General features: G+C 40.4%; 1 protein-coding gene across 2 annotated transcripts in view; it reads right to left on the bottom strand.

The window, feature by feature from the left end:
- The window catches only part of ARHGEF4 (Rho guanine nucleotide exchange factor 4), a 236,383-nt gene that overhangs the window by 49,139 nt on the left and 159,920 nt on the right, over positions 1–27,324 (bottom strand). For both annotated transcript variants that reach the window (XM_030028406.1, XM_030028407.2), the window contains one exon: positions 4,821–4,960. In XM_030028406.1, the coding sequence (XP_029884266.1) occupies positions 4,821–4,960 (140 nt within the window). The remainder of the gene's footprint in view (positions 1–4,820; positions 4,961–27,324) is intronic.

Here is a 27,324-nt window from a genome sequence, read left to right as displayed (position 1 = left end):
TACATGACTGCAAGCGTGAAAGCTTATCCCATTTCTCCTGTCTTTCCAAAAAACCCCAACATCCACTTGCAAGAGAGTCTTTCCTCAGATGAGGATAATCCACAGTGCCGAGTGAGCTATACTGGCTTCCATCACCCTCTCTTCCTCTTCAGCCTGCTGGGGGAGGATCCCTTGTGCAGTGAACAACCAAGTCCTAATGCTGACGAGGGCATGAGAAAGTGGCTCAGAGCAGCCACAGCTGCCCATGGTAGAAAGCAGAAATATGGCTCTAGTGACCCCTGGGACCACTGAGCTCCTGATCCTGATGTTTGATGAGACATAATTGCTGTAGAGTATTTGAATATACTGATTTCCTTTAAATCCATTGCAAAAAGCCCTCTGAAACTTTAGAATTTTGCAGACCTGAGAACTGTAAAAACTAAATCCATCAGGCAGTAAAAGAAGTTACAATTCTGACTCTATACTCTGAACATGCACATCTGAGCCCTATGCAAAGTTACGCAAACACTTTGACCAAAAACTCGGATCCAGTGAAGATTTATGTCCATCAGGGAACATTATTTCTTGCCCTTGACAGCACTGAGCTTTATACAGTACTCTGCAAATAAATCATAATTGCTGCTTCTGCACCACAGTTATCAACCTTGGTTGCAGAAATATGCAAGACACAAAAGTGGGAATTAAGCCCTCTGAGAAAAAAAAAAAAGGTGCATGGGGATATTTGTTAACTGGTTTCTATTTGCTTTAGTATCAGTTGGGAGAGCAATATACTCACATTAAGATATAAAAGTAGTAATAAATCTCCTCTCCCAGATTACACAGGAATGTTATATATTGCTTCCATATGATCAATAATTCTAATTCTGTTTTCAGTCTGGAAATTTGTTGTGACTGTAGCTTTTTCAACCTATTCTGTACTCTTTTAATAAAAGGGGATGATAACATTTTGCGACACTATTTTAAATTTTTTCTGTCTTTTGAAATTTGTCCTCATATAGTACACAAGAGATTTCTATTAACTGGAATGTAGATGGATAATGTGAAAAATGCTATGAAGGATATTATTGACATTTAACAAAATTAAAACATGTTGTTCTGAATTCATCTGCATTGACATTTTATGAGTTTGGGGTTTTGTTCTGGGTTTTTTGTTTGTTTATTTATTTATTTATTTTTTTAAAAAACCAAACAGTTTACATGTCTGTCTTGTTTAAAATTGGCTGTGCTTGGAGGAGCACTGGGTAAGCCTAGAACAACTTCCCAGTGAGTGATCAAAGAGTTTAGCACAAGAATAATGCTTTAGAGACTCAACAGCCCCAGTTGTACATGGCTCGGTAAAACAGAGAGGACTGCTACAATATCTGCCGCCTTTGGTATGTGGCAGATGTATGGTTTGCGCCACTTCCTGAACATTCTTCTATATGAATTACTTTGTTAAATCAGAAACATCTATGTTGGAACCAATTAGCTTAATTACATCTTGTCAACAAGCACTGGTTAGCACAAACATCTGTAACATACTACAATATTGTCACTTTAAAATGTAAGGCAATGGTGTTACATCTTAGATAAAATCCTGGCCTGCTGAAGCCAATGAGTCGTGCATTTCCTCAGAACAAGACTTCACATACCAAATTCCAAACTTATCAAACATAGAGCCGTAAGAGATAAGGAAAAACCAGGGAGTCTTGCTGTTATTTTCCAAACATTTAGTGCTTTGCTTTCACGAGATGGGGATGGTACTGTTCATCTAGGGCTTCAAGGGGCTAAACACTCAACATGTTGAACTGCAATAGCATTTCGTCCAAAGCACGGAGCCATATGGACCCTTCGTGCAGCAGGACAGAACAAACCCTTTGTACACATCAGATATTTCCAAGCAAACAGGCCTATTCACCCAGGCTAATTACTTGATAAGCAGTATAGTTTTCCTCGTTATCACCATGATCACTCGAGAGCTGGGCAGGCAGGCTTTTTATATGCTTAATCCCTCATGTTCTTGACTTCAGTCTACATGTAACACATTTCATGAAGCTTGAAGCTATGTCTGTCCTATACTTAATATTTATGCACTGGAAGGACAGAACCACAATGCATTTGCAGTATAGATTTTTCTCTTGCTGCATTTTACCTAATTATAGTGTGGAAGCGAAAAGATACAAGGATAGGGTCTTTATCTGGAACAAACACAAAGTAAACTCCAAGTACAATCTAAACACAAAAATCTCTTTTCATGAACATCAAGAATGCATTTGAAAGAATGTCAAACAGATGCCCCAAGAAAATTACTTCCCCTGCCTCTTTTCTCATCCCAAACCCTTATTATTACTTTTTGATTGAGTTTTTCTTGGCTCTTACACACTCTCATGCTGATCTTCTTAGGTGGGCTCTATACAACCTTTCCAGCTTTCTTCTATTCCTCTAGTCTTCTTGCCAATAAATTATTCTAGTTTTATGAAAGGGTTTTTATTTTTTATTTCAAAAACATTTTCTCTTTATCCAAAATGAGCTAAAACTCAGTGGTTGGGCGTTTTGTTTTTTAATGCAACACTTGGTCTGCCAAATGCCTTAAAAATGTATTTCAACCTTCTCTATTTATTTGAAAGCTGCTTCTTCCAAGAAGGCTAAGAATAATGCGGTTACCATAGTTTCCTTATCCACAAGCAATAAAACATGTTTTGGAATGCAATAAAACGAAGACAAGACTACTCACAAAATGTGACTAAATGATTGGACATTGGTATCTTCACCCTACATCACTCCTAGCACTACTACGGAAAATACTCAAGACTAATCAATACCCAGCTTTTGGTCCAGCAGGGAAGATGAAGATAAGCCTGTCTGATTGCCAGCTATCTGAGATATTTCAATTCTAACACTTAAGATGTCTGTTCATGTAAAATCCCTACCTCAAAGATTTAGTATTTCACCTCAGAGATTTTGTACTTTACTGTACTCTTTTGTTCCAGGAAGTGATTGTGTAGGAAAGCACTTTGCTAAGGCTCAGTGAAGCTAAGTGATGGATTAATTACCCGTAGGAACCAGTTGACAAAGTAAATAATGTACTGCCTGTTCTTACAGTTTTGTTGGCCCCTGAACAGGCAAGCTTCTAGGGAACAAGCCAAAAATAATCTTTTTTCTGCCAGTCAGCCAGCCAACAAAACTCCACATATGCTTCAAAGACTATACAAATTACACTTGCTTTGGAGACATCCATTTGCTTTCCTGATTAGAAGTTAAATGATGAAATTTTACTCTAATAAAGTGAACTTTTAAGAAAAGAAAAACAATTCTTCTCAATAATAATGAATGATGAGAGAGAAAACCACAACATGCATGATGGATATATAGACCCACTGCCAAGTTAATTTTTTTCCTGCTTTTAAAGAGTTGTGAGTATTTCCTTTAAAAAAATAAAATATTTTGCCTTTTCCTTTAAAAAAAAGGAAACAAAAATCCAGACAATGTTCTGTTTGATGAGACACACTAAGAAGACTTACCAAGGCAAGTGCCTGAATGGGAAGGAAGCAGAATCTTCCTCTCACACTCTCAGTGCACACTATGGGACTCAGTCCTGTGGTGCTTGGGACTCCTTCACAAACACACCAGGTAAATGTGGGAGAATGCAACTCAAGATTTTCTGGTGTTCTACTAATGTTTGCTTGCCAGTGACAACAGCCCAAAACAGCTGAGGTTAAATCAAAAAGATCTGGCCATGGTTTGATAACCATAGGATGTAAGCAATAGGGGAAGTAAATATAGCAAGTCTCTTCCTTACCCCAGGCACCCAGGGCTATAGTGAGGTATTCTGAGTGCTAGGAGCAGGAAAACTGCTAGAAGAGCATTTGCTGCTGTTGTTTTTGAAGAAAAGCTGTTATCCTCACTGTGCAGCTTTCTGGAGCTTTTCTAGACCCCAGAAGCCCCATCGCTGTATATATCAAACATACAGGCACAGAGCCTCAGTCAACATAGTTTCAGTTACACATCTTTTATCCTTGTGTTCTCATCTTGTGAAGGTCATGTAAAGGTAATGGACTATAGCGAAGAGAGAAAGAAGGTGTAAGAGTGCAAGAGATCACTTATACGGTGAGCATGCTCCACTCTTCCAATGAAAAAGCTTATTAGTTCACCACACCAAAAAAGCATTCCGTAACAGGATGCCAGTTCTAATGCATTAGACAAAGCCTTTGTATTTTTGCAGAAAAAACATCTTAAATCCTGTTAATATGTTGCTCATCACATCAGTTAAATTAAGTAGTACATTTTTAAATTGCTGATCTCAAGTTTACCGGTGTCAGCATCATAAAAGAAAATAGCTAAAAGCACTGACTAAAAAAGCATGTCTTTCACATCCCTAGAGTGAGTTTACTGGGGAACAGGAAGAAGCAGTGAAGACCAAGCCTACATTAAACTTTGCACCCTTCTCATCTACCAATAAAGAAGTATGTAAAGCAGGTTTTTTTTTCAACATTTCCTTTATGCCTTCAGTACATCACACTTCAAGTCTCACACCAGCCCTGCAGGCTGCTCGTTAATGGTTTTAAACTTCCTGCCCAAAAACACCTAAGAGGAGGGCTACCTGCCTAGGACCTGTGGTTCTGCATTACCTTACATTGTCATCTTCAACCATTAGGGACAACGCCCTGACAGAAGGCCCAGACCCTGTCATTACTCAGTTGTAAATGGTACCCACAGTAAATGACATTTGAAGCCCCATCCAGTTTGCCATTATTGGTTTGGTTATTGACCTCTCTTACGGTTCACAACAAGAACCAGCATCCTTCCTTATCCTGTCTGTCAGAAACCACCCAGTGCAATACCTCATTGATGGCAAGCTGCTCTCCGCCTCCCCCAGGGTGGCCATAGCGGTGGTTGGAGCTCCGGAAGTCCTCATACAGGTCCTCCTCACTTCCCACATCGTCTGTTAGAGCTGTCTTATCCAGTGGCCCATCAGCAATCACTGCAACAACAAAAACAACAAATTGATATAGACCACAAGATCCTCAGCAGCACTGCATCAATGATATGAGCTTGGCTGCAGTGAGGGACACTATAACATAGCATAAAGGAAAAAAAACACAAGGAAACTATATAGGCAATTGCAGGGCACAATTCCAGCCTGGTGCATGCCCATTTTTCAGATATTTTTTCTCCATTTGTGTTTTGTTACCATAAATGATTGTGTCTTTTTCTAGACTGGAAAGTATGATTTTAAAAAATTCAACAACTGCTGCATGTTGCAAAGAAAAGATCAAGTAGAAATAAGAAAACAGGCTCTGAAAAAAGGCGCAGGGCACAGATGCAAACATGATTTCATTGTGACATTGCTGTGTTGACAGGAAACTTGACTAGGTAACAAGCTCATGTCTACCAATTCATACCTTGATGATTATGATTTACCAAATCTTATCAGACCAAGGAAAGTCTCAGCCTTTGGGAAAAACATTCACCTTCCTCTCTGTCCACACATCTATTTAATTTGGGAACCCTTTTTGTTGCCTAAAAGAGTGTTTGCTACAGAAGTATCCATTATTACCACAGAAGGGCCATTCTGCTCAGCCTAGCCCCTAATAAGCTACAGATAATGGAGGATTAGCTGTCTGTAGCTAGAACAAGCATTGAAGTCTCAAGATAGAAGCATAAGCCTGAGAGAAATACAAATATGGCATTTATACTCCTTGCACAGAAGAAAATGGCGCTTCATCTGTTTCATAGGCAGGAACCTTTTCCTAAGGTCTCCTCAAGGTATTAGCAAATACCCTTTAGTGGCATGTTGACCAATCATTCATTCATTCCATACTTGTATAGGCTACTGAGCATAAACATTCTGTTCTCAAAATCTGTGAAAAATGTCAGTGATTAAAGGAAATATTTGCTGACATATTCATCTGTATTAGCAACTGCAGTTGCCATGATAAAGAGGAGGGCTTCACAAAGATTTCTATGCAAGTAAGTATCTAACACAATCATGATGCAGAGAACAACAGCTGATATAACTAGTAATTTTAGCTTAATGGACTTGACACAGCTACAGTAGGAGAACTGAATGAAGTGAAAACACAGATATTTATATCGGCACTCCTGGTGACAGTCTTGGCTGTCCAAGTTACACATGATGTCACACTGAAATTTTTTGCAGAACAGGTGAAAAAAAAAAAACCTTTAGCTTGATCTTGTGCAGCTTGGATAGGAAAAGCACCAGTCAGAATCTGGGAACACATAAGCCTGTTCTTGAGCCCTCATTTCACTTCATAATGCAACTGCATCTTATGAACCCAATTTTGTCAATGGGCCAAGAAAAAGTGCCTAGAGGGTTCGTTAGATTATTATTACCTGAAAGCAAAGCTCCCTAGTAATAGAAAATAAAGTGCTGTCAGAGGTTACAGCAAGACCTGCAAAGATCGTCCTCGTCAATGCTTTCATTACACGTGATGTTTTGTTAAGGCCGCATCACTTGATTACTTCTAATAACACGGTGAGGTATAAATTCAGTGTAGCAGCTATCAGTTCAGTGCAGTAACTTGACATCAGAATGAATGGAGTACGAGCTATTTTTGAACTAAATACTTGATTGTTTATGCTTTGAATTCAATAAATACGCACAACATAGCAAGGACATATTCATTGTCTAAACCTGGAACTCCATTCAATATTGATGGCAGTTCAGGACATGGAGGTGCACATGAGCTTATGATTAAAGCAGAATTTTCTGTGAAAGTGTGTAACTACCCAACCATTCAGTTTTAAGTGACATTTCACAAAAAATCAAGCATTTTCATAGCTTTGCTCTGACACATCATATCATTATACAGAAGTCCTCTACCGAATACATGCCAGTAGTATAGAATGCATATAAAGCAATTCTGCAGCTAAGACCTAGCCCATTACTACAAAACTCAAAACGAGCTGGAATGCCACTGATGTTATAATTTTATGCAGAATTACCATGGTTTGCACTTAAATTTATTTCTTTTAAAGAGTATTAAAGTATCACATTTTGCTCATAGACTGTCTGAAGAACATTTGTCTGATAGTAATGAACAATTTTCAGTGTATTAGTACAGCAACAAAAACAAATTAGAGATGTTTTTCAAGAACAAATAAATCATTTATAAAAAGGGAGTTAGCAGTCACTTAATTCAAAACTCCCTTTGCATCCCTCTGATCTCATTTTCCCTTATTTTATGCACAGCTTCATCGCTTTTGCCTTATGCATCTTCTATTTTCACTGCTAAAAGTAATTTTCAGCTTAAAAAATATTCATTGACATCTTTAAAGCTTTTGTTTTTGTCCCCCATATTTTCCAATTTGTTCTCCATTCTGTGCTTAGATGAAAAAGCAAAAGCTCCAGGGAGATATTTATCTGTATTACTTAAAATGCTCTATACCTCTGCTAAGTGCCTTGAAAGCTGTGTTTGCTTTTACCAGAGATCTGTTTTTCTTCTCCAATCTTACCAAGCTCATCAATTTTCTGCAGTGTCAAAACCTCCTACTGCATTTTGGATTAGCTTTCCTGGCAGAAAAGTCCTCATGGACATATTTCACCAAAAAATGCAGTTCATAGTCATACAAAAGTTCTCAATCCTTGAGGAAGAATGGCCCAGGATAGCCATTATATGTTTTCCCAAATTAAATAATGTTCCAGGGAAGAATAAAACTAATGAAAAATAAGAATTTGCTCTGAAGCAGCTTACACGGGAGACATGATTACAAATAAATAAATAAAACAGTCGTCTAGAATGGTGACCCAATGCACTAGAAATCCATCAAGGAAGTAGGAGAATGAAGACTTTTAATGTAGGTAGTGACTCAACACGCACAGCATAAACTAGGTCATGTAGAAAAGAAGCAAGCACTATACAAAAATCTTTAAAGACAAGTTACCAGAGATTGCTAAAATAGTCTATCAGCTTCCTCAACAGCACAGTCCTAGTTGGACAGGCAGCTATTAAGCTGCACAGTAGTTGACTCGGATGCCTCATTCCTGCCCCCACAAATGCTCATCTCTCTTTAACACTGAAATCCACTGGTACGGTCACAGCTGGCCTCTCTGTGTCTCTCTGAAACCACTTATCTGATCTGTCCCTGGCAACAAGGCAACACCAAAGAACAATGTTCTGTCAAAAAATAATGCCAAGCAACCAATTATCTCAAGCAGATTTCTCCATATTTTATACGGCTGTCCTGATAAATTTCACTAAATATGGCAACAAATCCCATATATAGGAACACAGGGAGGGGTTGTCACCAGCATTCAGTACTACAACCTTCTGTGCAAGTATTAAAACTCTGCTTTATACTGTTGTTAGTCCAAGCCCAAGCTTGGGATTTAGGTCATTAAAGTACAAAAGCAGATTGATAATTCTAGCAATAGTAGCTCATGAAATAATGCCACACAAACCCTTTTTTATGCATCTGAATAGAAAATAAGGTGTCAAGAGCACAACTCCATGAAGAAATATCTTGAGGATATGAAGCAGTAAAAGTCATACAAAAAATGGCACTGAAGACAGTGACTGGCACAGGTGGTCTACATTCAAGTGCCTGAGCAGACAGCACTGAGACAGGCTACATTCAAGGCTACATTCAAGAACAGTCACAAAAACAAAAGGGAAGAATTCTATAAAAATCAAATAAAGCTTAATAAAAAAGTTTCCAGAAGAAGAAGGTATATGGCTTCACCCTTACACCTTCCTATAGGCTTTGGGATGCAGACATAAGCTGTCAGCGGTGGGAAGGGTCCTGACAGGGCTCTGCTTGTGCCCCCACCTTGCTGAAGGGGAGCATCTAAAAGGTTGACGCCAAGGAACCCTGAGAGGTACTTCTACACAGTTACAGAGCTCTCCATCTCATCAGAAAGCCATTGGAGCTGTTATCAGCTCTGTGGTTTTACGCAGAAGAGCACTCTGTGCCCACAGTGAGAGACAAGCCATGCAATGGCCACAATATAAACCACGGCTCTACAGCCCATAGCCACCCCTGCTAGTGGCCTGCCAGCTGCATCCCACTTACAGGTTAGGTTTGGATAATTTGAAATGCATACAGGCAGCTTATAGTAGGATGTTTACTATTGGAAGCCACAATCAAGCCTATTTGACACTGGAGAACAAAACAGCTGGGCTACACTGGGACAGTCTTGATCTTAATAACCAACAGAAGATGGTGGGGAGGGAAAAATGAGATAAACCTTGTGCTGTTCATCTAACTGGTGGGAAACCAAAAGAAGTTGGGCTTAGATGATCTACTGAAGGTCACAGACTGAAAATAAGTATTAACCACGACAATGGTAGTCGTAGCCATAGTCCAGAATTCAGTTAAGACTAGTGTCACCTAGTACAGGTGACACTGTTCGCCATGTCTGAGCTCCTCTCCTCTCTCAAAGGATGGACCTGCTTCATACATTCCAAGTGCCAGGAATTACTGAACACAAGTTGTTGTTGGCAAAAAGAAAAACCACAGAACAAACAAAACAAACAACCACCACCAAAAAAAAAAAAAAAAAAAAATCCCACCCTTTCACTGGAGAAACACAGAATAAATTTCTAGAACAGTTTCCTCAGAACAGCTGGGCACTGAAGCCCCAAATCTAGCACAGCCTCTTAAAGATCTCTTAAAGTCATATAGGTTTATGTCTCAGAATAAACCCCAGTAGCTCCCCGTTAGCAAGGAGGTCCAACCATGTGCCTTGGTCAGAAGCCTGAACAATGACCCAGGATTAAAGGGAAATGGGCTAGAGGCAGTTTCCCCAAAATTTTGGTTATCTGTTTTCACTTGACTTACAGCCTACAGCTTTTAGGGTTAAGGCTGGGACAGGAATCCATGATGATTACAGACAGCTTTGAAAGCCAAGAGCATCCATAGTTTATTAAAAGCACATTATATTAATGACAAAGGGAACAACTTTTGTGTATTTGAAGTATTGCTCTTTCAAGTGTGATTTTTCAGTACCATAGCCACACATTTAATTTGCCTCCGTAGCATTTACATTTAAAATAATTCACCGAAATAACAGCAGGAGCCTGATTTACACTCACAGAGCAAATTAATTCAGAGCTAACAACATCATTCCCTCTGCCTCACTGAGCAGAGATTGCTGTGGTTGTGTGCAGTGCCCACAGGAAAGTGCATTGCAGCTGGTGAAGGGAGCAGTTCAAGAGATTTAAGATGATAAACAAATGGAAGGGGTGCCTAGGGTGGGGAAACCAAACCCAGACTACATTGCCCAGGTAAAAAAAGAGCCCCTCCACCCTCCTCTTCACCCATTCTGAATTGCTAAACCCTCATCTCCCTTAGCAATAGCTGCCACAGTAGTGCTGCAGCCTCCATCAGTCCTGTTCTGAATTATGTGCTTCATTTATCAGCTGCTTGATATACGGAGGTCCCTATGCAGCTGCCACAGTAAAATCCATCAGAGTGATGTCATCCCACTTCTGCCCCAGCAGTGCAATTCTCCAGCTCTTTACTGTGCTGATGGACCCTCTCACATCATTCTGCTTATGGTTGTGGGCCAGTTTAACAGGAAGAGGGAAGTCTAGCAAGGGAATTAGCAACAAGGGAATAATGACCAGTTAGTATGAGCTTCATGAGGGGGAAAAAAAAAACCAACCAGACAAAAAAACCAACCAAGGGCATGGGCCTGCAAAGCCAAGCCTTAGAGAGCTAAGGTCCTCATGATGACATTTCTGAGCAGGCAATGAAACTGTGTTCAGTGAATCTTTGAGAAAAAAAAAGAATACAGAATGGGGAGGAGAGGCAGAAAATATTTAAGTGGTGAAAGCAAGCTTCATTGCCTCCATTTTAAAGAAACATTAAGAAGGGAAAGGATTCAACATAACAAAATTAAATTAACATTTTGGTACAATGTCACAAATGGAATTGCTGTTGTGAATGAAACCAGTTCCTAATTAGCTGAGGCAAAGAGCAAATCCACGCTCAAAACCAAAAAGGACACAGTTCTTCAATGGAAAGCTGAGCACAGGTCCTCTGTGGGTCTGCTGGGCGCATCACCCAGGGTAACATTCATCAGAAATAATGCACTGAGCCACGCACTCAGGTTTCAAGAGTTTTTAAATCCCAATTAGAATCTAAATGACTTGCAGGGAGGCTTAAGGGAGTTCTCCGCTCTCTCGGGTAGTGGAGATAATTATGGGGAAGAGAGATGCGAATTATGAATGGCTCTGCAGCTCTGACTCCCGTGTTACCACTTGCTATGCACTTGCAGCTTGGTCTGCTTTGCCTTGGCAGACATGTGGCAGAGAACTGCCCCCAGTCCCTCCTTGCTTTTCTGTTAAGAGTGGGAGAGAAGAGGGGAGCAGTTTAACTAGATTTGAAGAGTGGACATGATGGGAAAAACAGATAGGAAATCACATAGATGTACTTTCTTGATCCAAAGTCTGATTCTTTGTTGAAAAGCCCCTCTGTTATACTGCATACAAACTATTAATTCACTGGCCACGTTCCTGTCACAGCTACTGATTTGGAAAAAAGCAGGCATGTCCTCCTACTCTATGTGTTCATGTTTATTTGCTCAGGTCTGATTACTCATCCGTACCAACATGTTTGCTCGCATTTTTCAGATGGACGTCTTTGGAAATGCTATTTACTTTATGTCTGGACAATGTTGAACATGATGGGGCCAATTCTAGTTCAGTCCTTTAAGCCCCATCACAATCTAAATATTAAATCAATTGTAGCAATCAAAACTAGCAGACAAATCCCTTCTAGTATCCAAGCACATTCTTTACCATATCCTTGGTGGGATGTACTGGTTGGAATATCTGGCACGTCATTTACTGCCCCGACAACAACTCTTATTCATTGATGTAGCTGCTACTTAAAGGAGTTGGGGGAGAGGGTGTGTGTAGATGAAACCATCCATCTTAATTTTTCAAAAGTTTCCGCTGTGGAAGACTAAAATGGTTGCGTTTCTGTTTCTAACAGGTAATAAACACTGACATTCCAAACTCAAGCTGAATTTTTACCTGTTCATTCAACTCTGCTGCTTAGGCCTGTGCCTGCTATGCCTTGAAGTAAAAATCAAACCCAGACCAAACTCCCTTCCACTGAAGTGAAAAACAACAACAAAGCTGCCCCTTCATCAGGCAACTACCTCCCAAAATACTGGCAGGCGGCTGGCTGGGAAATGACATATCTGACACTGTCTGGTAGAGTGTGATCAGTCAATTCAGATCAGCAGTAACCTTGAAGGAGCTTTTAGCTCACTTGCAAAGATGAAAATATCATGTCCATGTCTCCACATCCACCCATTCTTACCTAAAAGTGCAACAACAACTGAGGAAATTCAAGCAAATGAGCCAGGAAATCAGAACAATAGTTATTTAGAGTGGACAACACCTACTACAGCAAACATAGGAGGTAAAAGCAACATCAAAGAGTGTTAGTGCAGCTGACAAGCCTGACAAACATGAATTTGAAAGGGCTTTGTCAATAGGATTTCAGGCTTTTTTTTATTTATTTATTTTTAGGAGAGCATCTGCTCCAGCTTTTCAAAACCTTATAGGCACATCCCACAAGTTGGAAGATCAGCAATCTGGCAAAAAAAGACACACTGTTTTCTTAAAAGAATATTCCCACAGATTCCCCTACACGATCTCAACACCTGCCACTACTTCAGTGCACAGTTACACACAGCATTACTCCTAAAGGTCACCTTTGGGCTTCTCTCAATTTTGCTTGCACAAGTATATGAAACTTGCCTGTAGGTACAAAGGAGCCACACTATCTTACTGCTACTGAGTCTTACTGTTCTGCCATTACTTAATCTGAGTTCACCTGAACCAAAGCCCTGGTTCATAGTCAAACATACTCAAACTCTGTGTTTTAATCTTTTTTTTCCCTCCAGAAAGCAAACAAAAAAGCCTCAAGCAATTCGGACATAACCAATGCTTCTAGTCATCACCAGTCCTCAAATGAAGACCTTGAATAGAAAAATCTTTCCCTATATTCTCTCAGGAATTGTTATTCCTCCTACCTCTGCAGCTACTTTCCAGGGACTTAATTGGAGTTTTCTTAATGCAAGTGCTGTTATCTCCCAAATCTCACGCTGCCCTTGTCTGTTATAATTATATTGATTTAGCTGTGATGTTTGCTTCACCTCAAACAACTTCGTAAGAGCACTCACAGGAGAGTGTTAGAAACCCAAGCTATCACAGGCTCTCGTAGTGCCTCCTTTCTTGTACCTATTACTTTATTAAACAAAGGAAAAAAATGTAAACATGGTGTAGGAATTTTGGGTTGATTTATATTTCCAAAGATCTGTGCTTTTATTATGTCTTTACATCCAAGTACACCCTCAGAAGACCAAGAGCTCAGAAGCTAATTCTTTGCTAAAGATTTGGTTGCCAAAAAGCATACTGTTTTCTTCAGTCTTAAGTGACAGTCTAGAAACAAACGCTACTGGCCTGGAAAAGACCATGCCGTAAAGAATGGTTAAGGCCATTTTTATGAAGACTCGTCCCTAGGAAGTAAAACAATTCATATCACAAAAGTCTTTAAAATGTTGCACCCAGTCATGCCAACTTTGCATGGAAATATCAATTTCCTTACTCTATTTTCATGACAGTCAAACCTGGAGCAGGAAAAAAAAAAGACATGGCTCTTTCTTATAATGGAGTAATCAGCACTACAACTTGAATGATTAAGAGTGACGAATTGTCTTGATAATAATTTAAGACCTTTGACAATGAAGCCACCTTTTGTTAAGACAAAACTAACACCAGAACCTGAAATGAGGCCTGCAAGCCTATAGCTAGCTAACTGATAAAATGAGTAACACAAATGCACTGGGTGCATACTGTTTCCAGCAAAGTCAGCACAAAGAGTCACTGCTTGGCACTTCTGAAAAGCAGGCTGTTTATATAAGCGTCTGCAGATGGATTTAAGAGGTTAACTTTGAACACTTAAATTTGAAAAATGTGACCTTTGTTTTTTCCCAGAATTCTGCATAATGCTATAAATCTAGTCTTTATCTTCGTGAAGCTATCCAGGCTGACAAGTGGCTTATATCTATGACCTTGTAACACAGAAGTAATTAAAAATGAATGCCATGAGAAGACTTTCAATTGCTCTTGTGCATTATCAAGTGTAAGTCTCAAGGGGCAGCAAGATTGTTTTGTTGACATTATTTTGAATGACCAGTCTTCATGTAGCACAGCAGACCTTCTGGTTTCATGCTGGGGCTACAGGCTTTTCATTAAAAATACTGGTAAAACTGCTTTACCTTTAGGAAATCCCTCTGTCCCTATTTATATTTTAATCTGAGTTCTAAGAAAATCCCTGAGATCAAGCTACCAAATATTTCTGAAGGAAAAACAGGAAATCAAGGATTAATATTATTTAACAATTGCCATGTTAGCTAAGGGTTCAGGCTTTTTGCAGCATACATGTTTGAATCACACAATACTACACAAAAAAAGAAGGCAAAGTCAGGCTCTAAGTTAGTCAGGGTGATTCTTCTTTGGTGTTATTCGGAACATATTTGGGAGATCAGCTCTAAGCAAGCTACAGGAGAGATGCTGAACATGGCCAAGTGTAATCCAGTCTTTAAATTCTGAGTAGAAAAAGACACAAGAGCATCTCCACTGGAAGATGGGTGCAGAATAGGAGGGTGCCACATTAGCTCAGTTCAGAGGGACCTCCTGGTCAGGCACAAGGTGGAAATTTTAAACTCACTCAGACATTGCATATTTACAGATCTGTGAGCGTAAAATTTGCTGCTAGAGTCCAGGACTGACTGGTTTTAATATCCAGTACTGCTATGTCACCTGTGTTGAAGACCTACAGCACTACAAACCAATGGAAGAAGAAGGCTGGAGCACAGAGGTGACCTGGATGAGAGGATGGTGCAGCCTCTTGCCCTCATTGCATGGCTGGCAGTGTGCTTCACACCAGCTCCAACAGTAGTCCCCACAGCAGTCAGCCCTCACTACCTCTCCTCCCCAGAGCCTCCAGACTTCCCTGGCAGTGATATACATGAAAGTGAAAGAGTCTGCACCAAAATAATTTCAAACTGTACACGGACAGCAATATTCTTAGGAAATACATTTAAGAACTCAAGGACAGGCCTTACAGCCTTATACTTTTGATACTGTTCATCTGTAGTAGGAAAAGAGCTGCCCACTATGAAGTATTTGCTCCCTGGGAATCTGAGGTTGCAGATATGATATATTACTGCAAATCAAATTTAAAGAATTAAGCTCAAAATACTGAACCTGTTGATTGATGCACCTCAATAGATTTTCAAATGTTATAGGAAAAAAAAAAAAAAAAAAAAGAGAGAGACTTTACATTCAATAATTTTAAGTTTCCTAGGAAACTGGTGTAAGAAGATGACTTATTTCAGAAAGTTTTCACAACATTCAGCTCCAGGTCCAAATTATAGCTGAACGCATCAGATGCAATCTCACCCTACAGCAAGAAAACTATTCCAAGGAAAATATTATTCCTCTTGGAATACATCAAGTATTCAATTCAAAGCCGTTATTAATCATCCCTTTAAAAGAAGAAAGCATTCTGGCAAGGTCATATTGGTCAGGGTGCCTTTAATAGTTAAATTCATTACTTAGGTTGTTTACTGTAGGCTTCAACAAGGAAATAAGAATAGCAGAATTGGTAAGATCAGCATTTCAGCAAATCATGGGCCTGAGATGCTAAGTGTGCATTTTGAACTATGAATTCAAAATGACACATTGCCACTTACAGATCATTGGATGCAACATGGAATATTTTGGAAGCTTTGGAGACTGATTTAAAAGTTGAACCCATCCCCAGCTAGAGATAGTAAAATTAAGTGGCAAAAGTCTATCAACACAGGCAGCAACATAATTTCAATACTAACTAAGAGAAGAGCATTGATGATTAGCAGTGACCAAACTGAACAAGGTCTCTTAAAAAGGTAAGAGAAGATGAAGCCTTTTCAGAAGTCACATTACCTAAAGCAAACCTATCCTTCTTTTTACCAGTACATACAGCATACAGTCAAACGCAGCTCTACCTAAGGCACGTGTCAGAAAACGGACATTATTCTAGAGAGAGAGATAGCCGAAGCAGTCAAAATAATCTTTGCAAATTTGACATTACTGGTGTAACTTGCAAAATCAAAACAGGCTAAAACAAGGACAATGCCTTCCAGAGCAACTCTGTTCACGTGTTCTAGTGCACAGCACTGGTCAACAAACCTGCAATTCTTTATCAATTGTTTGAACTTATACAACAAACATAATAATCCTTTCACTTTAAAGGCAGATAGGTCAAATTTGACCTTTCCTGTGATTAGCCAAAATTTAAAACATTTAATTCCACAGTGCCGTTGTTATTGTTTCCATTCATGAATTGATTCTTATTTAGATCCCATATGCCACCAAGAATAGGAAAATGCTTTGTTTCTGAACAGAAATGGTACATTTACTATTTCCCAACCATTAGCTTTTCCGAAGCAGCTAAAATACAAATAACGTGCTCCAGACTCCAGGCTCACTATTCCAGAAAAAAGTTCTAGTTTTCAAAACGTTTCTCCAGCTAGACTGTATCCTACTAAGGGGCTGAGGAAAAGAAACAATGAACCCAAGCTCCATGCCACCTAGCTTTCAAAAGTGCTCAATGTATAAAATTACCTTTATCCTCAAATGCACTGAAGGATGTGCTGTGGTTTACTAGTTACACAATGATTTGGTCCTTCAGTGTCTAAAAATCACTGTTCCTCAGAACTAAAGCAAATGGTGAAGGAATTATTCCAGTAACAACTTGCCAATTTAGAAGTGAAATTTAAATTAACCTTATTTTCCAAAGGTCTTATACCTGATGCATGTTCACTTAGGATGATGAATCTAAGTGTCCAGTTCTCCTTTCCCTGACAATTTAACCAAGCTGATTTGTCTCTCTTTGCAACCCTTTTTTGCCTATGAGCTTTACTCTCATATTTCAAAATTTGATCTTTTGAACAAAGCAACACAAATTCTCCAGGCTCAAATCCTATGGGCTGGTAATCTTAGTACCCTTATTCCATTTCCAAATGAAGTTCCAAGGAAAACAAAAAGAATCCCCCCATATTTACAAACAGATTATTTTCCCCAAAGAGAAAACTGCTGTAGAGCAGGATGTGGTTGAGGTACCTTAAAAAAAATTATTTAATGAAAGCGCTACTTGTAAGTATCTGTGTACTTTAAGTTGGCTGATGACATAGCCTGGATGTCATCATGAATGGTTCTGTGCAGTAGCATCTTCCTTTAAGTTAAGGCATAGCTGTTGTCTCTGTCTTGTAGATTTAAATAATTATTTTCAGCATTGGTGGTATTCCCCTGCACCAGAAGCCCAATTTCATAATTTCTGAGTGACAGATTATGCAATGCGGGATTATTACATCAAAGGACAACACTGAAGTATCAATAAAGGAAAGAGTCCCCCAGGAGACTACTGTCAAAAGATATAAATTTCTTCCTCCAATATGAAAAAAACCCCACAGACCCCCTCTAAAACAAATTCCCGGAAGATGTCTGTCCAGCCTGGAAAGCCATCTATTTTTGCTTTGACAGTGACCAGTGCTCTCAGCACCAAACACATTTGTTTTATCTGACAAGTACGGAGTGTGTAAAGAATGACCCGGAGAGACTAACAGGAGGAAAAAACCAGCAGGGTAAAGTGCATATTGCATGCTGTACTGCCATGCACACCATGGCAGGTCTGAAGTGGCTCTCCTTAACATTCACTTCTCCAGATTTTTCCCCAGAAGCAATCATAGAAGATACTGGTCTACTGCTTCTCAATTTCTGTAAAATCCAGAGTTCAGGGACAGAAGAGAATAGTGAGAGTATTGCTGATATATTCTAAAGGAGCTTTAAAAGAGGATTATTCTAGTGATTAAAATCAGTGAGTGAGGCACATAGCACGTGCTGGGGATCACAGAATTTTAGTGTGCTGTAAAATTAATTAAAAAATTTAGGATGCATTTTAAGTCCACAAGGCCATGTGGGTGCAGCAATAATGGATATTCCACATGCATACATTTGGTATTTGGCATACTGCATTCAGAGCGTATGGCTAAACTGCAGCATACAGTATCAGCCTGATTTAGGGGGTGAAGCCGCAATGCAGCGCCTCTGTGACAGCCTAGAAAAGCAAAATGATTAACAAACCTCATCTCTTACTCTTGCCAGAGATAGCCAGCACTGCTAGCAACTGCAGTCCTATACAGGACAATGGCAGACAAATGCAAAGAGGATACTCTTTAGCCATACAGCTATGCCCCTTCTACTAAGAAACTAGCCCAAAGTAAACTCACAAATCTTTACAAATTAGCTTTTTTTTTTCTATCAACAGTGTTCACCCTCTGTTCTCCCCTTCTTCCAGTTCTGCAGTGATCAGAAGAAAACCAAAGGACGAGAGAAATAGGGACCCACATCACCCTGTAGCAACCTCCCCACCTTCACCTGCCTCAGCCTTGTAGAGCTCTAAATTCCACCATGTTAGATACGTGACAGAGATACCCTTCACAGAGGCTGTCATGCAGCTGACAGAGCCATTATACATGCAGATGATGTATATAAATCTCTACAATCCTGTTTCCTCACACCTTGATTAATGACATTTCTGTCTGCCGCCTTTCCTTTCAAACACAAATGCAAAGGACAGCCTCCAAAAATGGACATTTTTCCCCTCTTGAGTCCCTTTCTGAACGCAGCAGGTACAATTCTACTGAAGGCAGGAAACTACCATTTCTAGACTATGTTCCTGGCGTCTGCTTATCTTTCCTGCTAAAACTATAGCAAATGTCATCAAAGTGTATCAGAACTAAAACAATCCCCTTGAGTCCAGTATCCCTTTGCTGTAAATAAAGTCTGAGCTCTTTTGAACTGGAAATTGTTGTTCTTAGGAATAACTGCTCTGTACACAGCACTGTCTCTAGTTTGTTCCAGGACACATTTTCTAAGCTGTGTGAGTTTTCATTACTAATCTCACAATAACCTTAAAGGTTTGAGCTTGTTCTCTTTACCAAACCGCACAGATCCTTCATTGCATAATCACAAAAATGTCAACAGCAAAACAATCGAAACAGGCACAACTGTGCTTGCCTTGTTTCAATACAGCATGGCATTTCCAGTCTGATAAAGGTTAGAAAGCTCTCTCAGAGGTGAAAGAAAAATGCTCTTCGTGTACACATCTCTCTTTTAATGGTGAACAGATTGAAATTAGATGGGAGGGGCAAAAAGAAAAGATTAATTCATACCTAAACAAGGTACTAGCAGAGAGATTATGAGAAGTATTAGAATTAGTACTCCCATTATAATTAGTACTGCCAATCCAAAGCAACAAAATAGCATCCTTTGATGTTAGCCTTCCCAGATTTTGGCTCAGGTGAAAGCAATGTTGTAGGTACAATACGTGAAGTTTTTACTTGTACCCATAATTTCTCATCACTTTCTGCAGTAGCTGGGATCACCAAAGCTATGAATTGTAACTTAGGAGTGGGCTTGGGTACTGACAACCGAAATCCAGAAACGTTTGGCTCTGAGATACTATGGTCGTGGATCATCACAGTTCCGATGACTCCGCCACTAAATCTATAACTTCACTTTTTAGTCAACTCCAGTTTAATCCAGCCTTTTAGGAGGCAGCAAAGCATGTTACCAGGATGTTACTCGTCTGAGCCATGGGTTCTGGGACTGGTAACAGAGACTGGGGTTGATGAAGAAATCGGTTTGTTTTCTCAGTTCCAAAAGGATGACAGCTGAAGAACTGACATGGAAATTGTGAGGAGAAGGCTTCTATGCTCCTGGTGACAATGCTGCAGGCATGGCTGTGTACAAAATACATTTGATTCTCCTGGCTCTAGCTGTTGCTAGAACATGTGAAAAGCTGACCTGTGAAATCAGTCAAACCCAAGCGAGAGCTGAGTTTGGTCCGTATGAGGATGGCTTCCTGACTTGACTACTATGCTCCTCTCTTCTTAGGGGAATGGAAATAGTGTGAACCCCATCTCACCACAATTGATGCTACTTCCTCAACTAAGCATCCTCCTCATTCCTTAAAATAATCACAATTAGATCTCCCTTTTGAAAACAAAGCAAAATACAACTGCAAGAAGAGAAGAAAGTTGCTGTGTTTTTTTTTTTTTTTTTGGGGGGGGGTGTTCTTTTTTGTTGTTGTTGTTGTTGTTGTTTGGGTTTTTGTGTGTGTGTGTGTTTGTTTTGTTGTGTGTGTTTGTTTGGTTTTTTTTTGTTTTGGTTTTTTTTTCCCCCACAATTGCATCTAATTCAGCCTCCCTTCAATATTTTCCTAGGCACAAAAAGCAACATCTTCAGCATGGTCACAGAAGTAATTATCTGGAAATAGGAGTTTTAGGCAGAAAAAATTCTCACATTAAAATTCCAGATATTTCCACAGTTGAGAAAATAACAAAACCCAAAATCATCCAATGTGCAAAGAGAGTTCAGAGCAGACACTATCCCTAAGCCACCATAAAGGCAAGATCACCAGGAGCTAGCAGCAAGAGAAGAAGGCATGCAGGACTGCTCAGTGGACTCACAGCTGGCTGCCTCGTCTTCCATTAGAAAGCAAGCAGCAGCAGCTTTATCTAATATTAGCAAGCAAAAGGGAGGAAGGGTGCAGGCTGCATCATATCATGAACAGATCTACCTTGCCCAAAAAGGACTCATGATGCAAAATAGTTTTTCCCCCCAGTTATTAATTTATACTTCTAACATCAGTGAGTGAAGCTATTATTACCCATACTCAAGTAAATTCTTGCTTTCCTCTATGTGATGTGGAAAAAGCAGAGCACGACCCAGCATGCTGCTGAATAGGAGGACAAGCAAACAGAGAGTCCTGAGCATCACAGTACTGTTTTACTCCAAAGCACTACAATTACATCATTTTCCTTTCCCACACTAAGGCACATCTACAAACAGAAAATTCTCTTCTGCTTTTTAAGAAAGGAACTTTAAAATTTGTATTCAAACTATACACCTCTCCACCCATGATCCTCTCTCTGTAATACCTCTATGATTCAAAGTTCTTTTTCCCCTGATGAGGAAGGATCCATCTCCCAACATACTGGCAGGGCAGAATATTTTCTAAATACATCATCAGTGCAGTGCAGCTACAGTATAAGCCTATAAGAGTATGCAACTCCTCGTCTTTCTGTTGCATTTATTCAATTTATTAAGAAAAAACCCCAAACCCTAAAACTACAAATACTATATCTGTCGTGGTTTAACCCCAGCCAGCAACTAAGCACCACACAGCCACTCACTTACTACCCCCCCACCCAGTGGGATGGGGAGAAAATCAGGAAAAGAAGTAAAACTTGTGGCTTGAGATAGGAAAAGTTTAACAGAACAGAAAAAAAGAAACTAATAATGATAATGATAACACTAATAAAATGACAACAATAATAACAAAGGTATTGGGATATAGAAACAATGCACAGTGCAATTCCCTACCATCCGCCAATCGATGACCAGTTAGTCCCCGAGCGGCGATCCCCCTGCCCCCACTCCCCCCAGTTTCTGTACTAGATGTGACGTCCCATGGTATGGAATACCCTGTTGGCCAGTTTGGGTCAGCTGCCCTGGCTGTTTCCTGTGCCAACTTCTTGTGCCCTTCCAGCTTTCTCGCTGGCTGGGCATGAGAAGCTGAAAAATCCTTGACATAGTCATGACTTAGCAACAACTGAAAACATCAGTGTTATCAACATTCTTCGTATACAGAACTCAAAACATAGCACTGTACTAGATACTAGGAAGACAATTAACTCTCTCCCAGCTGAAACCAGGACAATATCTGAACTCGAGATGTTCTAGAATTCCGTCCTAATCCACCAGCTTTCCTTCTCAGAATCAGTGGGTAAACACTGCAGTGAAGGCAGGATCTTTGACCAAATCAACATACTCTTTACCCTTGTATCATCTGTAGGCTTTTACAAGGTGATGTCAGCAAGATACTCTGTTTTCCTACCCTCAGCCTAGGAAGGGGAGCATGTCCCCCAGCCCCATAGCCACAATTAGTATGCTGTAGGAGGGGCAGATTCCCTTCTTGCTGTCACTCAAACTAATATAACTACTATTAATTCTCCACTGTAGCAAGAGGAGAGGATTTGGGCCTTGGAAACAACATATGAAGCCACATAAATTTGTTCCAGAAACAAGTTTGAAACAATTCAATTACTGGAACAAGCCTCTTCAGTCTCTGACTAATGGATTGCATTTATCCAGTGAGAAGCAACAGGCAAATTTTGGCTCAAGAGAGCAACTTGTAAATTGTATTCTCAGTCCCCAAGAACAGCTTATGGTGGGTTCTAATGAGAAAGATGTTGAGAGCCTGTTTCAATTTTCTCTTGGTCCAGCAGTTGATTTACATCTCCTTCAATCCTTCTACAGTTATCTCCCTGCTTTAAGATGACTAAATCTGCAGCCAAATGCAGCTACTTGGAGATAATACTCAAAAACATAGAGATGGCCCCAGAAGCATCACAGCAGAATCTGGAACCCTCACTCCCAGTGGGTATACAATACCATTTTTAGTAGTTGCTGACCTACGTTAGAGAAAGAATGGGGTCAGGAAGGCAAGAAAATGCAGATGTAGCACAGCATTGCTGGAAGACAGACAGTGCTTGAGACTACCCACCAAAAAGTGTGTGTACCATTAACCACTGAGCAGCACTTCGCTGCTGAAAACATTCCCCAATAACATTTGGCATCTGGATTCTGTCTCCCACACACCAGGAACTGATGATGTCAGTAAGAACGTTAAATGCTATCATATCTAAATTAGTCACAAGTGATGTTTTTTGTTCATTTTTGGAACAGAACGGAGACTCACAACAGATAAGTTCTCCAAGACAGGGGTACTAAGCTTCCTAGAACCCCCAACTTTATCTTGTACTTCCTCCCTACATGACTCTTATAGTTTGAATTATCTATGGGACCATCCAGATGTCAGAACGCTACCGAGTTCTACAATAGTCACAATTCAAACATCTACACATGTCACTGAAAGTGGAAAGGGGGGCCTGTAAAGTCACCATCATCCTTTACAAATACATAAAATGCTTTAAAATATATAACAAGTTAGTGGGAAATATCCTGAAACCATAGCTGTGCTCCTAACTGTGTAGAAAGGATTCAATCCAACTTTTTCCAGAGTAAAGAATATTGGAATGGAACCAAAGTTATTTACTGTGCAGTAACAAAACAAAAAGATCAATGAAGCCAATTACTTGAATTGCACCTCAAAGCATAGGTGGTGGCCCAGTGTTCGTTCTGACCTTGTCTACAAAAGGCAAGACTGGAAGGGAACCTCACAAAGTCAGAAAGTCGTCTTGCCAGTCTGTCTGCTCCAAAGCTGAATCAACAGCCATAGTAGCTTTTGAGAAAGGTTTCCCTAACCTCCTTCAAAAGACCTTCACTGACTGAGACTTCACAGTCTTTCCAGATAATGTTTCCCCAGGGCTTCTCCTAGCATCCAATCTGAGTCTTCTTTGCTACAGACTTCCCTGCCTCCTCTACCCCCCAACTCTCCCCACTCCATGAATAAGAAACAAATTATTCCCTTCACAACAGCTTTTTTTTAGATATTTCAAGATTCATGTCTTCTGGATCCTCTCCAACTCATCCCACAGCATTCTTATCATCGTGCCCAAAAACATGCACTATATATCCTTTAAACAACTACACATACACTTAACAAGTCAGCCTACACACTGTTTCATACTTAAAGCTAAGCATATTCAAATGATAATGTTATGAGTTCAAGTCAGCTTTATTTTAAATTAGAGAGAAGATTGATGTAGCGCATTTTAGACTAGACTGGGCAACAAGAATATATTTGCCATGAACTCACTCAAATTCAGTTAAATTAAGGGCACTACTTATGTTTCTGGGCACCAATAGGCCTTGCTCTCTTCACAGAAGTTCAGCGCTATTTCTTGGGAAGAGTGCCAGACAGTTACACACCTGCTCTATAAACCCAGTGCAACATGTTCTAGCACAATCTTGCTCTATAATTTGGAAGTCCTTTTATTCACTGTGCCTCTCTTGATCTGCATTGATCATGCAAAGCACAGTCACTGGTATCCACTTTGGTCTGAACTTTCCACACACTCCTTCTGAGAGCTCTGCTGGACCTGGATGTCTCTCATTTTCTCTTATTTACTGCAGCTCAGTCAGATCCTGGAAAGAGACCTGTCAGTTCTTGTTGTGTGCAGCTCAGTGACCTTCAGGAGATACTCTGGCTGCTGAGCATTTTGTTTAGCAAAGGACTGAGGAAAAAAAGCACAGAGCCAGGTCCCTGTCTTGCAAGAGTCACACCACTTGATGATCTGCTCTCCCTAATCAAAAGGGCAGACAGAGTATTCTTTCCCTGTTTTTCTACCCAGTTAGCTTGACTATAAATGTGATTGCACTGATAAACATGCACAGCAAGAGATCATTTGCCCAAACTAATTAACTGCTGCCACCAAATCACCATGTAATATTTTCAATAGAAAAGTGCAGCCTACGCTGCTGTGTGACATTTAGCTTTTAATCGCACTCAGTCACCGGCAAAAAATTTTCAGATATATTATTTGTGTTGGTTAAAGTTCCCCCTCTAGATAAAACATGGGCCCTGTCAAATACCATCATAGCAGCACTAGTGCACTGGGTTAAGAAGCCGCTACTTGACTCCTGCTGCAGCAGAGGCTGAGGTCAAGGGGAGCTGCCCAAGCAGTCCACAGGCCTTAGCTGGGCTGCACTCACACCAAGGGTTTGGTACATGCTGGCCCCCCCAGCCCCCAAAGGGAAGAGGACATGGGAAGCAGGGGATTAGGACAATCTGATGCAGTGCAGCAGATTAAGCAGTCACTGGGGCACAGCGGGGAGGGAGGAACGCTTAGGGCAGGAATTCATGCTGAGCAGAATACTCCCAACTCAGCCTCATCTCCAGCCAAGGGGAACAGGGAGCAGCTCAGTCAGGGGGAGCAGAAAAACACTCTCTCAGCCTACTGCTCTCACTGGATTTTGAAAGATTTTGACCAGCAAGGTTTGCTGAGTGATACTCACCTGTGCAAACGATGACAGAATAGCTGCACTGGATAATGCTGTCTTGTTCCAGTTAGCTCGTGGCTGCTCACTAGCCAACTGTCCTGATAACAGCAGTTTGCAGCTGGAGCACGACTTTTAGCCTCACTTCACACACCATTAAGAAATTGCTCTGGCCAAAGTTGCAGTTTACATTTTGTTCTTTCAATAAATCTGGCTGTCAATTTTGCTGTGATGCAGCACCATGCCTGTGCTGTGGTGTGGAGACCAGAGAATCCAAGGGCCTGAAGACACTCTGCAATACAAGCCACTTAGCTGATGCTGATAATTAGGGCCAGCTAAGAGTTAAGTTAGGCATGCGCCAAAATTTTAACACTCTCCTCAATCCTAGGATGGGCAGTGCACCAGGGCAGCAAACAATAGCTTTTTCAGTTGTATCGCATCTAGTATCTTGTGGCCACCAGAAGAGCAAGGTTGTGCCAGGGTCAAGAATGAAGCTATTAATGAAAGGGAGTGTCTCTGCTTACAGTCACAGCACATGCATCAGGAAGCACAAGGTGATTTCAAAGTTTTAATTCAAGACTGGAAGGATCAATACCCAAGTTAGCCCACAATGACCTAGCTCCAGAAGGAGCGTGGATACATCAATTCACTGTTTCAGCCAGGCTGATTAGCCAGGCTGTTAATTACTGTCCCTGTCACAACCTGGCTACAAAGATCTAACCCACAGGGACATATCTGCCTATGCATAACTACCTTGGAAGTCTTTAACAGTGCTCTGCTTTGACAGGTAGAAGCTAACTTTCAAGCTTTCTATCTGCAGATCTTTCCAGGAAAGAAATACTGAATTCCATTTAAAGTTCTGAGCCCACAATAAACCAAAATTGAATGTCAAAGGCTAAATTGTGAATCCTTTGCTCACCTGAGTATATAATTCCTCTCTGCAGTTGTGCCTTGCAAACCAGTGACATGTCTGTCACAAGTAAGAGCTCAGCAGTCTGAGTAAATGGATCCCAATTCATACTGTGCTGCAGCACAATGTGGAGCAGAATCCAGCCTGCCTCCCTGCCCTTGGTCCTGGAAACACAACGTCAGCTGCCCTCTTTTGCCCTGTCTTGAACTTTACTCCCATTTTCAGTACAGCCTTGTAGTCAAGCACACCAAGTGGGGCCTGTGACCTCAGAAGATGTGGTAGGTTACAGTTTTCTGATCTCACTTAAGCTAACAGTGTTTTGAAAGAACTGGGAGTTACATGCCAGAAAAGGGTGCTCAAGCAGCAGACTAATTTTAAAAATAATTGAGGAAGACATTCCTCTACTTGTTTGTATGAGTTAGGCCATAACTGCAGCCTTGCTCTCTTCCACACAGTCTTCAGTGAGGAGAAAGTGATCAGCAGCACAGTAACTCAGACAATTCCTGGAACTGTTGGGGTTTAATGCAAATGCATAAAATCCAGTCATTGCAGAGCTTTTTGCAATATAATCCCAAAGCTGCTTACGGGCCAACTCAAAATAAAATTGTTGTTGTGCCTGCCTGGTTATAATGAACATGCAATAACCTCTCAGATGCTGGTGCCAAAGAATATGAATTTACTTCAATGTACATGTTTTATATACAGCAATACGTTGTCATTAAAACAAAGCACCACAGAAGTCACATCTTAGTCATGGTCTATAATCTTCCCTTGGAAAACCATTTTGCCGCCCAGTTACTCCAAGAATACAATTACTTTTTGCTGCACGAGATACTCGGTATGAGCACATTCCAACATGTTCCAAAACTGTTAAAGTTTTTTTCCCCACAAAAGCTTTGAATAGCTCCTTGTGTTACTACCATGCGAAGAGACTTCAGAGTGGATTGCAACACCAGTCTGCTAGGCAATTTAAGGACACAGACCGTCTGCTAGGTGGGAGTATAAAAGGGGACAAACTGCGATGCAAGGCTCACAGTAGAAAGCAAGAGATAAAGTAACTTGCTGGTAACAGTACTGAAACTGAAGCAAGATCTCCTCTTTCTTACTTTTGTAGAGTTTGCTGCACCACTAACTCACCTGTGTCATTACCTGCAACCACACTCAGATAGGACTAAATATTAATTTCTGCTAATTCCCCTGCTGCACTCCCCAGTAAAATAGCTCCTAGAGCTCTTATTATTGGGAGAAAGATTTACAATATCATGGCTTTTGTAAACAGGCCTGAAAGCTCACTTGTTTTTGTAATCATCTTATACAACTGCTATCAGCCATGACAGCATCCTTTCAGATTATGATGTCCTGAGACATGCAGATAGGAAA

Source organism: Aquila chrysaetos, chromosome 10 (genome assembly GCF_900496995.4).
Source record: "Aquila chrysaetos chrysaetos chromosome 10, bAquChr1.4, whole genome shotgun sequence".
In the NCBI taxonomy this organism is placed as follows: domain Eukaryota; kingdom Metazoa; phylum Chordata; class Aves; order Accipitriformes; family Accipitridae; genus Aquila; species Aquila chrysaetos.
The sequence above is the reverse complement of the archived record's forward strand: the minus strand, read 5'-3'. Positions and strand labels throughout refer to the sequence as shown.